The 13,039-nt window shown below is 45.4% G+C and overlaps 1 protein-coding gene across 1 annotated transcript; it reads left to right on the top strand.

Moving 5' to 3' along the window:
* Positions 1-1,567: 1,567 nt before the first annotated feature.
* On the top strand, positions 1,568-3,650 carry LOC125407475 (histone acetyltransferase p300-like). Its single transcript, XM_048445101.3, has 2 exons — positions 1,568-1,732; positions 2,358-3,650. Exons 1-2 carry the CDS (start codon positions 1,709-1,711, stop codon positions 2,790-2,792), a joined length of 459 nt encoding a protein of 152 aa, XP_048301058.3. The 5' UTR covers positions 1,568-1,708; the 3' UTR covers positions 2,793-3,650.
* Positions 3,651-13,039: the final 9,389 nt, after the last annotated feature.

Raw genomic sequence — 13,039 nt, 5'->3', positions numbered from 1 at the left:
ACACTGGCCAGAAAGAACACAAACATCCTTGTCAATTACAGACCACAAGGAAGTTCCGCTGTCAGTCAGGGGGAGTGAGGGTAACTGGATCACAACAGATGCAGACTGGATTTCTCTGGATTTCCGAGGTTTCTGAGGCTGTGCAATAATCCCTGAAAACCCAGGATGTAGAAGGAAGTTGTGGGGACTCCATGTGTACGCGAATTGGATAGAACTTGACCGCAGGTGTCTTCCTCAGTCTCTTGCCACTCACTGAGCTATGCTGTCTGGCCAGCAAGACATGGGGATCCTCCTGTCCCTGCTTACCCGGTGCTGGGGTTACAGGCGTACTCCATCATGTGCAGGGATGGAACTCGTGTCCCATGCTTTAGCTGCCATCACTTTACTGACTGAGTCGTCTGCCCTAGCCTGAGGGTTAGAACATAACTCAGTATAATTTGTTCTTTATGCATATATGTGTTTTGCTGTGTGTGTGTACGCATGGAAGAGTGCACCCTGTTAGTGTCTGTCGTCCTCCAAGGTCAGAAGAAAGAATAGGAACCACTACACCTGGACTTACTGATGTGTGAGTTGCCACATGGTGTGCTGATAATTGAACCCTGAAAAACAGTCACAAAGTACGGAACCATTTCTCCATTTCTTAGCTTTTTTATTATATTTATTTATTTAGCATGTGTGTGTTTGTTTGGTGTGTGTGCGGGTGTGCATGTGGAGGTCTGCACGACTTCATGGAGCTGGTTCTCTCCTTCCATCTTTGTGTCGTGGGCTCAGAGATTTGAACTCAGGTAGATGGGTTCATGTGTCACTCTCCTTATATGCTAAACCATCTCACCAGGCCTAGCTTTGGGAATTTTGATGGAGCAGAGCGGTACTAGCATTCGTAGGTATTACGAGGATTCCAGTTTCTGCTTGGTTTTAAAGAGGGGCTGGGTATTTCATATCGGCATCACAGTAGGAACCTCTGCTTCTTACCACATTGGGTGCTGGGACAATTTTGTGTGGCACATGGATGTGTCCATGCTAGGTGCTAGGAAGGGTTTAACGTTGGCATCCATGGCTGGAGATGGCTGAGCAGTTAAGAGCATTGTTTCCTTTTCCAAAGGTCGTGAGTTCAATTCCCAGCAACCTCATCGTGGCTCCCAACCATCTATAATGAGATCTAGTGGCCTCTCCTGGAGTACAGGCATACATGCAGACAGAACACTGTATTTAATAAGAATAATAATAACAATAATACTAAACACCTAATGTACATTAAATAGAAGTAAAATTAAACTATCATTTGCAAGGCAGCAGTGGTCGACACCTTTAATCCCAGCTCTTGGGAGGCAGAGACAGGCGAGTCTATGCGAGTTTGAGGCCAGCCATGTAATCCTGTCTCCAAAAGCAAACCAAAAAAATGTAATAAAAAAGTAAAGTTGGCACACACAGGACGATGAGAGCAGCATCTCCAGTTTTATGCTTTGCTAACGCTATGCGCCTTCTCGTGCACGGTTGATGTAACTACAACTCCCATGAGTGCCCGGGATACCCAACCCATCCATATTGGAGGCGGGGCGAGGGGGAAGATAAGGAACGACCTTTTTCTATTTCCTACGGTGTGATTGGTCCGAGCTCAGGCACGGTAGCCAATGAGCACACTCTCAGTGAGAGGGTTGGGCTATATGACTTCCTGCAACCTGTGACAGAGGAAATTGATTTTGGAATCATGGGGAAATCGCGGGTCATTGAGGTAAGTGGGAAAGGGCTCAGCCCCGCCGGGAAAAGGAACCCCGAAGGCCTTACTGGGTGGACGCGTGGTTTTAGCGACCCCTTGGGGGCGGAGAGTTGCAGGGTTTGTAAACTGAGGTAAGGAACTTAGTCCCGATCAGAGACCACCCGAGTTCGATTTGCTCCTGTTAAGCTGTGGGCTCGGTCCGTGGAAGAAGGTAGGAAGGAAACGCCTCCCCATCCAGGAGCACAGAACTGTGGCTCGAAACTGCGACACCTCTTCTTTTTTCTTCCTGGTTTCATGGTCCCGTGCTTTAGGGATTGTGCGGCCTGTCGCTTCCACGCGGGAAGTAAAGGGAAATAGAAAGTTGACTTTTACTCCACGCTGGGGCGTTCACGTGCCTGTCCGTTAGGATAGGCACAACCATCTTCATTAGGGAGGGCTTAAAAGAGCCTGTTGGATTCCCCCGGAAGTGAACACAGCTGCAAAGGGCAAGAGATTGCCATCAAGTGTGTCAGTTTCCAAAACCTTGCTGTGTCTTTTCCATGGCATGGCAGCCTGTGTCTAGCCCAAATAAAATACATAAAATGGTTTTTAATTATTTCAGTCTTGCAGAGTTGCCCTTCATCTTGTTTTTCCCCTCCAGGCTTATGACTCACTTAGCACTTGTTCTAACACTAAACACCAGGACCACAAAATGGAGGAACTAGGCGTTGGCTTGGGTGAGGAGAGCAACAACCAGCAAGCAGAAGCATCCATACAGAGGCAGGGAGCTTCGTGCCGTCTTCGCATCCAACGCACCATGCAGTTTCTGGTACATGCGTGCCAGTGCCACAGTGCCAACTGTTCTCTGCCTTCCTGCCCAAAGATGAAGAGGGTCATGCAGCACACCAAAGGCTGTAAACGGAAAACCAGTGGTGGATGCCCCATCTGCAAACAGTTTATTGCCCTCTGCTGCCTCCATGCCAAGCTCTGCCAGGAGAACAACTGTCAGGTGTTGTTTTGTGTCTACATCAGACGACGCCTTGACCTCAACAGCAGTAGCAGCTCCTGCGTGGTCAGCTGCTCCGCAGGAGGATGACCAGCCTGCAACTGTGCTGGTGTGGCAGGACACCAGCTGGGTCTGCTTCCCCAACTCCTGAGACTCCAACCAGCGCTCCCGACCAACAGCCAGCCACCCCACAGACACCCTAGTCCTAACCCACCTCTCAACGTCAGCCCACTCCTCCCAACATCATGCCACCCTGTTGGAGCCCACACGACTCTACAGGAAATGTAGAGCTGACAGATTCATAAAGGCAGACCCACAGTGTACAGCTTATGGGGTACCCCGTTTTGCAGATCTGCAGGTACATCTGTCTTTTGAAAAAGTCACTGTCATATTTGTGGAAGCCCTGTGAGGCTATAATTCCCTCTTCAAAGTGGGATTCATTCCCAAAACACCTCAGCAGTGTAATTTCTGCACAGGCGAGGGACTGACCTTTGGTTCCCCCACACCAGGAAGCCTAAAGCAATAACATTCACTCTTTGTTCTAATGGTCAAATTTACATAGAGTCAATCCTACACAATTACCTGCTAACAGACCACATAGAAATTTCTATAGAAGACAGGCACTGAGCAGGAAGGCAGCATGCCCGGTTCTTACCAGACGGACGGGTCTGGGTGTGGGTGAAGTCCAGTTCAGGGATCTGTAGTAACTTTACCTAAAGGTTTGGAATGTTAGGTATTTCCCCTTGGGTGCTGGCTCTTTCCTGGGTGGTGTCACCTGTTCTGAAATACAGCTTTGTCAGGTTCTACCTTCCCTTTTTGTGATTTTGATTTGCATATTATCGTTTTCCTATGTCTGTAAAAGTAGAAACCTCATGGAGATCGCCCCTTATTCTTGTTGAGCTTCTTTCTGCTTATTCGTGCAAAGGAATAAAGAACATGCAGCAAGAACTTGCTTGAGTTAATTTTTTTGCCCTCAGATCTTCGCTTGCCATAGAAATCCTATTCTGAGACTGAGGGGGTACTGAGGCTGGTACTCAAGGCCCCATACCACCCTTTTTGCCCTGGGGTTGAAATGTGTCTCAGGGTAAGGCAGCAGGTCACGTGACCAAACCAACCCCCACCTCAGACTGCTCCTTCCTCCCTTCCAGGGCCTCCACCTGCCAGTAGAAATGGCAATGCAGACTCAGAGGGCAGCAGAGACACAGGGCCAGATGGCTCATGTGCAAATTTTCCAAGGCCCAATCCAACACCAGATGCCCGCGATGATGCCCATGACCCCTATGGGTATGAACCCGCCTCTTATGGCCAGAGGTCCTGGGGGGCATTTGCAGCCAGAAATGGGTCCCACAGGAATGTAACAGCAGCCACCTTAAGCCGAAGGAGGAGTTTCTCAGCCATAGCAGTTGTAGTCAGGCATGCCGAGGCCTGCCATGATGTCAGTGGCCCAGTATGGTCAGTCCTTGAATATGGGTCTACAGCCAGTATTGGGCAAAGTATGTGTGAGCCCTCTCAAACCAGGCACTGTCTCAACAGCCTTACAAAACCTCCAAAACAGAAACTCAAGACTCCGGCTGCCCTCCCAAATGACCAGGGTGATTTATTACTCCTAGATGCCCCTCCGTGCTATCTCCAACCTCCGCATGACCTCCTCCCCAGGGAGCTGCGCCACAGGCACAGGGCCCCTGAGACCTTGAACCCCCTTCCCCTGATCTATAGAGCTAGAAGCCGCAGGACCGGCCTCTCCTCCTCCTTCCAGCTGACTGCTTGGGGAAGGGAGGAGGAGGAATGTGAAAGGTGGCAGCGCAGGCTGACAGGAGGTTCCTCCGGTGGGCAGCAAGGGCGGCCTGAGCACCCCCTCGTCGCGATGCCCTGGACTTGCTTGGAATCGTGGGGACTCCATGTGTGTACTCGAATTGGCTAGAACTTGACTGCAGGTGTCTTCCTCGATCTCTTGCCACTCACTGAGCTATGCTGTCTGGCCAGCAAGACATGGGGATCCTCTTGTCCCTGCTTACCCGGTGCTGGGGTTACAGGCATACTCCATCATGTGCAGGGATGGAACTTGGGTCCCATGCTTTAGCTGCCATCACTTTACTGACTGAGTCGTCTGCCCTAGCCTGAGGGTTAGAACAAATATCAATATATCAATATATATCTATATATTTATATCTATATATAAATATATATTTAGGTGTTTGTTTTTGGTTTTGTTTTTTTTTTTCAAGACAGGATTTCTCATTGTAGCTTTGGCTGTCTTAGAACTCTCCCTGTAGACTAGGCTGGCCATGAACTCATAGAGATCTGCATGCTTCTCCCTCCCAAATGCTCGGATTAAAGGTGTGCACCACCATCGCTGGTCGTAAATAGATATTTCACCCCTTCACCATCTCTCCCTCTCCCCCTACCCCTGTATTCAAAGTTAGTGTCTGGCATTCTCAGAGATCAGAAGAGAGATTAGGAACCACTACAACTGGAGTTACTGATGTGTGAAGTTACCCTGTGGGTGCTTTGTATCAAACCCTGATCTTCTGAAAAACAATCACTAGCCACTAACCATTTCTCCAATCTTTGGGTTATTGATTACATTTGTTTATTTAACGCGCGCGCGTGTGTGTGTGTGTGTATGTGTATTTGCTTGATGTTTGTGTGGGAGCTGTGTGCCTGTGGAGGTCAAGATAACTTTGTGGAGTTGGTTCTCTCCTTCCATGTTTGCGTGTGGGATTGGAGATTTGAACTTAGGTAGAACTCAGGTAGTTCATGTGTCAAACTCCTTTACACACTAAACTATCTCAGTCTGAGAATTTTGAGTGAGTAGAGTATTTATAGCATACATAGGGATTGAGACTATTCCAGTCTCTGCCTGAGTTGACAAAGGGACTAGGCATATCTTCTAGGCTTCTCAGTAGATGAGCACCTTTATTTCCTCCCTGGGGAGGATGCGAAGTTTTTCCTGGTGCCTGGAAACATCCATCCTGCATGCTGGGGAGGCTTTAAAGTTGACATGCCCAGGATGCTGAGAGAAGTACCCTCCAGGAGTTTTATGCTTTGCAAAGGCAATGACCCTTCTGGTGCACGTCAAAGAAAGCTACAACTCCCATAAGGCCCCTGGACTACCCAGTGCCTCCAAAATAGAGGCAGGGCAAGGACAAGTGTGGAACTGGGTTTTCATATTTCCTATGGTCTGATTGGTCCACAGTTCAGGCACAGTGGCCAATGAGCACACTCTTAGTGAGAGGAGAGGGCAATATTGTGGGGTAAAAGGGACAGCCAAAGTAAGACACTCAGTCCCTGAAACCAGAGCCAGTAAAAGAAACATACCCTGACTCAGAGACCTGAGCCAGTGAAAGAAATAATTTATCCGTGAACCTAGAACCAGAGAAACACAGCCTTACTCTGAAACCAGTGCCAAAGAAACACACATGGGCCATAGAATCAGAGTCAGTGAAAGAAATATACCCTGACCCTTAAATTAGAAATTCTTCACAGACCTGGACAGAACAATACTCCAGCTTCATATGGAAAAGCAAATAACTCAGGATAGCCAAACAATCCTGAACAGTAAAGAAACTTCTGAAGGCATCCAAAACCCTGACTTCAAACTTACTACAGACATGCAGTACTGAAAACAGCCTGGTATCGGCATAAAAATAGAGAGGAGGACCAATGGAACCGAGTAGAAGACCCAGATGTTAATCCACACACTTATAAACACCTGATTTTTGACAAAGAAGCAAAAATTATAAAATGGAATAAAGAAAGCATATTTAATAAATGGTGCTGGCATAACTGGATATCAACAGGTAGAAGAATGAAAATAGATCCATATCTATCCCCACGCACAAAACTCAAGTCCAAATGATTCAAAGACCTCAACATAAAGCCAGCCACACTGAACCTCATAGAAGAGAAAGTAGATAGTACACTTGAATGCATTGGCACAGGAGACCATTTCCTAAATATAACCCCATCAGCACAGACACTGAGAGAAACAATAAATGGGACCTCCTGAAACTGAAAAGCTTCTGTAAAAAAGAGGACATGGTCAACAAGACAAAACAGCGGCCCACAGAAAGGAAAAGATCTTCACTAACCCCACATCAGACCAGAGGTCTGAGCTCCAAAATATAGGCAACAAAGAGGACCCTAAGAGAAACATACATGTATCTACTCTACATAGGAAGTAAAAAAAGAGAAGATCTCCTGAGTAAATTGGGAGTCTGGGACCATGGGAGAGGGTTAAAAGGGAGGGGAGAGAAAGGGAGGGCAGCAGAGAAAAGTGTATAGGTCAATAAAATCAATAAAAAACTATTATTTACAAAGTTGAAACATCAGAGCACTCCAAGCAAACGTCTCCAAAAGTAGAAGAAAAGCCCCTAAAACACTGTTACTGTCAGCGGAAGCAGAGCACCAGAGCACACAGTGTGAGTCTGGCCAGGGAGGTCTGGGATTGCTATTTTCATTAGAATTCTGTAGTTTTTGTTTAAAAGAGGATGTTAATTTTTAGTTTTGTTTTTTCATCAAGTGCTGTCTATGGTATATTATTATGTTAATTTTATATTTAAGTACTTACTCCTTCTTTCAGAAAATGATGGATTTTCATGTAATTTTATATTCTGAAAATTGGCTACTTTATCATTTTACTTTCTAGAAATTTATTCTCCAGGGAACTTTCTCTAGAGTTTTGTATTTCTGTTCTCAACATCAGTTACTTCCCTCTTCCCATTTCTTGGAATATCTGTGTTTCCAATTGTTGCTATGTTTGCTTGCAGTTTTGCTAATTAAATCATTGATATAATTATAAAAAATACACATAAACCTTTAGGTGTTAGGTCCTGTGAGGTATCCCACATAGAGTCAAAGCCAAAGCCCTATTTACACACAGCCAACTAGTGGTTCTCCTGCTAAACTCTCTCTCTCTCTCTCTCTCTCTCTCTCTCTCTCTCTCTCTCTCTCTCTCTCTGTGTGTGTGTGTGTGTGTGTGTGTGTGTCTGTCTGTCTGTCTCTCATGCACACACACAAACACACACACACACAAGCATATATCTAAGACAGTGCCCTCCTGGGTATCACACCCTCCACTACAGTGAAAGACTCCTAAATACATGTTATGGACTGACTAGTCCTCAAAGTATCTCCTGCACTACAGGCAAAGCACCACTTACACATACCTGGTAGTCTGATATGGTCTTCTACAATCATCCACCTGTACAGACACACACACACACACACACACACACACACACACACACACACACACTATGTGTATATCTAAGCCCAAATCCTGCTAGGTACACACTAGCCTACAGTCAAAGACTCCCAAATACATGCTATGTGACAGGTCCTTCAAGGTATTGCCTCCATTACAGGCAAAGCTACCTCTGCATATAACTAGATGTCTGTTTGTTTATAAAACATCTCCTCCACAAGAACACAAGTACACACAATCTCTCTCTCTCTTCTTCATAAATATTATATATATATTTATATATATAATCCCTATTCATTTATATCTATATAATATATATTGCAGCTAGGAGGAAGATCCTCGAAGATTTCCAAATGTCTCAGTGCCAAAATCTTCCAAACAGGGCTGTGTCAGCATCTGCTCGGTTCACCCTTCCCTTCAGCCAATATTCCTCTTACACAGCTAGGTATCCTGTCTCCTAGAGATCCACTGCCATAACGGCTACATCCCATCACAGGGCTGTATGTCATGTCCTGCTAGGAACCCTCTCACCTACAGGCAAACACCCCCGAAACAGCTCCCCATAGTCATATAAGGCAATTATCATGTTCTGATATTTATATCTACCCGTACAAACAAAGTTCCATATATACAAACATGGTTAGGTTTGAGAATCTGCTACGTACCCTCTTCCCCCACAAAAGCAACAGGTTCACACATACAAACACAAATACATGCATGTACACAAGTAATCATGCATGCAGGCCTGTAGGAACCCTCAGCAGGCTGTGAGGTCCCTCAAGTATTTTCCTAGCCCTGTGGATGGAGCTTTCAATTTAGGAGAGTTATAGCTTGTAGGACCTGGCACCTACCTCTGGGTGTGTGGCATTGCTGTAGAAGAGGGGATTTCTAGCAGGACCTGAAGATTAGCCATGCTTATGTTTGTGGCATGGCTATAGGGTGGGACTACACTGCTACCCCTGACTCCTAGCCCTGTGTAGCTAGCTAGAGCTGAAAAACAGTAAGAAATCCATCAGAACCTGATACCTAACCTTGGAGGGGGTTGCTTTCGCTATGAAGAGTTGATACCTAGTAGGTCTTGGCACATATCCTACACCAGTGACCCTCATACACATATATGGCTCCCTGTCAGGTGCTGCTGGATAGCCCCTCCCTTTCAGTGAAAAACAAAGTTATATAAATCTCAGATCTACTGGATATATCCTCCTATAGTCAAAGGACCCATATATGACTAGAGTACATGTCCTCCTCAGTATCACCTCCCCTAAAGCAAAGCTTCAAATCCATATTCATAGCGAGGTGTCACATCATGCTAGGTACATAATATCCAACAGACAATGGCGCGCGCGCTTGCGCGCGTGCACACACACACACACACACACACACACACACACACACACACACACGGTGGTAGGTCATGCTGACTTACATACACTTGAAGACGCTCTTTCCCTTTCTCATGCTCTCTCTCTCTCTCTCTCTCTCTCTCTCTCTCTGTCTGTCTCCCTCTCTCTCACACACAATTTATGTGCGGGCCCTGCTCCAGCCAATCCCTATACACACATAAAACCATGTGTCTGCAACTTCTAGACATTTCCTCCCCCAAATCAACCCCACGTACACACACAGGACTAGGTTTCAACTCCTGCTAGGTACAATCTCTCTAGGAGGATCTCCAGGGGATAAGACAACTATCGATGGAAGAGGAATATACACACAGCCAAAGCTTGTCACAAAACGCTAGGTGTCAGGTACTGTTGGTATCCCCTCCCCTCTCTGTTCCTCCATGTATTAGACTCACTACAGAAGTTTGGAACCAGAAATGACTGATGGAGAGGACTTCTGACATTTGACTTTCTGGATCTGGGTTCTCTCATTCAATACAATCTTTTCCACATCCATCCATTTACACTGAAAGATGGCTCAAAACCAAAGATGATTGATGTGTCTGAAACTAGGCCTGTGATTTTGCAGGTGCATTCAGCTTTTAAAAGATCCATTCCTTAGGCTGGAGAGATGGCTCAGAGGTTAAGAGCACTGACTGTTCTTCCAGAGGTCTTGAGTTCAATTCCCAGCAACCATATGGTGGCTCATAGCCATGTGTAATGAGATCTGGTGCCCTCTTCTGACCAGCAGGCATACAGACAGAACATTGTATACATAATAAATAAATAAATCTTAAAAAAAAGACTCATTTCTTTACTAATGCCTAATGAGTGCGATCCAGGCCTACAGTGGGTGGCTTTCCTGCAAATTAGCCACGCTAAACATCAACATCAAAGGCTTGACCCTGTAAGTAGTTAATGTGAGCTCAGTCTAGAAAAGAGAAACTCCTTGAAAAATTGTTGGCTGAAGTGAAATTCCATGAAAACACCACACCCGTTCAGCTGGAAGCAGTTAATTTACCTGTGTCCATTGCCATGGGAAGCTCAAAGTTTCCCTGTCTATCACTGTAAGGAAGGTTGTATGTTACATTTATGAGCACTAATGAAGTGCCAAGGGTCTGTGAACGGGATTTGATGTGGAATGTTACCACTGTCACATAGTTTGTATACTTGGTCCCCCCAAGCTGTGCTGTTGGGGACACTGTGCAATCTCTGCACTAGGACCTACCAGATCATCTTAGATGATTGGACGAATGGGGGATGAAAATGTCATGCAACCAACTGCATCACATTCTGATGTCCATCCCACAATTTGCCCATTCTGTGTCTTATGCCCTTGTGAATCTAAGGTTAAAGAAGCTATTCTTTCATAATCCAGACATTTAAAGCTAATTTATCACAGCCATGAGAAGGATTAGTATGGTTGTTCAGAATAGAAAGTGAGAGGGGGAACAGCAACAACTGAACACCGTGGGTTTTGCTGAAGTGTGATTGGCCCAAGGCAAATGACATCACAAGGGTTTATTATGATGTAAGCTAGATACCAGTGCATATAAGATGCTACCTGGGTCTGGGTTTGTCCTTGTACAGCAGAAGAGGAGTTGTTTGCTGGCTGAGCATTTGGATTCGGTCATTTTTCCTAGGCTTGAACATTCCAAACTGGTTGGATCATGAAGAAGTGAGTTTTTCTGGTTTTCTGTTTGACTTTTGGTTTTTGGCATTTATTGATTGATTTTTTTCGCCATATTGGTTATTGTTTGAAATGTGGCTGTTATTTCTATTCCTACACTGACTGAGAATTTTCATTTTTTTCAAACTTCTTTTCTTTGTCATTGTTAGCTGTGCTCTGGTCTGTTTTAAACTTTGGTGGTTTGTACGTACAGTGAGGAATTTAGGGAACTGTGCTGAATAACCAACAGCCGTGTGTCACCTTCCTGTCCATGTCAAGTGACCAATACTTTTATTATCCAAGATTCATATTCTTAATATGAACAAAATGTACACAAATCGATGATTTCTGTGTTCATAGAATTAGATTATTAATATTAAAAATTTTTTTTTTAATGATTAAATATGTATTTCTTAATTGGAAATATATAAGTCTGGGGGGTGGCTTAAAAGCCATACACATGTGTCCCCAGGTCACCACGTAAGAGTGACCTGAAGTACAACCCCATCACGATTTTCCTTAAATATGCAATACCCATGAAAAATCCCCACAAGGGAATGACAAGCACAGCACACAAGGGCTGTCTTTCCACATATATCACTGCTTCTCACAAACTGTGGATGGACATTCGATAAGATTCACTCTGATGGAGTCATAGGTTTTCCTATTATTCCATTATTATTGTTGTTGTTGTTGTTGTTATTCCAGGGTTTTCTGTAAGATTACAGTGAGGATTTCAGAGAAGCTGCCGAGGGACCCCACCTTATCACATTTAAACACTGGGGAGACCTGGTGGAGCATGCCCATCCGTTTCCTTCCATGAATGAGGAACCAAAGCTCCGACAGGCCAGACGGCTGCCCTGCACCTTACACAGGAGGCAGCTCAGAGGATCACAGCATCAGCAGATGTTCTTCCTTCCTCAGATACATCTCTGGGTGCCTAGAGACGCCTAGTACCATCCAGAGACATGCCAGTGCAGACAGGCAGACAGACAGAGAGCGGTAAATAGTAGGCTGAGCAGATGGGCACAGTGCCACAAACCTATGCTTCAGTGTTTTCCCAGGTGGGGAAAGAAGCCAGTCACTTTGGTTAATGCATTTTGTTGGCTCATCAAAGCCTTGAAAATTACTTTGGCTTCCTAGGAACATTAAAGTGCAAGCTATAAAAAAAAATCAGACAAGATTATGACACAGTCTATTCAAAAGCTTTATGTAAGTCTCACAACAGAAACCGTGGTATTTTTGTTGGCATGCATATACACATGGGAAGGCAGTTTTCAGGAAATAAGAAGCGGTTCTTTGGGTTTTCTTGTGTTCTTGTTGTGATTTGCTTGTTTGTAGTGCAGAGATCAAACTGTCCAAGTTAGGAAAACAATCTACCTCTGAGTCAAACCCAGCCCACCATCCTTGGCCTTCATTACTGAAGCAAAATGTCCATAGTAAAGCCCTCTGGGAAGTTCAATGGGATTTCTACACATGGTCCAAATATATCAGTTTCATAGGAAATCAAGGAAAGGGAGAGCATAACATTTCAAATATGTAAATATATAAGTAAAAATATACAGGCAGCTTTCTGATGGCTAAGCAAGTCAGCTAGGACACAGCTTCGGTAAGTATGTCCCTTTTGTGGGGGAGGAGTCCCTTTAATAAAGATAGTTCTTCTCCCAGGGATGCTGGGCTCCTCCAGCAAAACCTATCAGGGAGTGCTGTCAGATTTTCCAGAAGATCTTCTTTTTATAGAGAACGTAGGCGATGAGCACCCAGACAGCAGTGGTGGCCATGTTCTGAATTAGATGCTCTTTGTGTGACTGGTCATCCTCCAGCTTCCACCAGAAGGGGAAGTAGTACTCAAACACCTCGTGACCAATATACACCAGAATAGAATTCATCCCGAACAGCTGCTATTTTCGTGAAAACCTCCGAAGGGGTAGCGATGGCGGCCCCTGGGGCAGGTCCTGGCCCTGGAGTGGGCTCCGTTCCTGGTCCTGGAGAGGCTGCAAGCGGCACCACGGCTGAGGATGGAGAAACGGAGCCGGTGGGTGGTCGACGCGGCTGGAGAGGGGCCGTCTGCGGCTCC

This window comes from Myodes glareolus, chromosome 19, assembly GCF_982192425.1.
Source record: "Myodes glareolus chromosome 19, mMyoGla1.1, whole genome shotgun sequence".
NCBI classification, from domain to species: Eukaryota; Metazoa; Chordata; class Mammalia; order Rodentia; family Cricetidae; genus Myodes; species Myodes glareolus.
This window is presented reverse-complemented; position numbering and strand designations above follow the sequence as displayed.

Bases quoted from the DNA above. Each gene is read 5' to 3' on its own strand.
- LOC125407475 (XM_048445101.3), top strand. From the start codon at position 1,709: ATGGGGAAATCGCGGGTCATTGAG. The intron at 1,733-2,357 runs GTAAGTGGGAAA...TTTCCCCTCCAG, and splicing joins GGAAATCGCGGGTCATTGAG to GCTTATGACTCACTTAGCAC.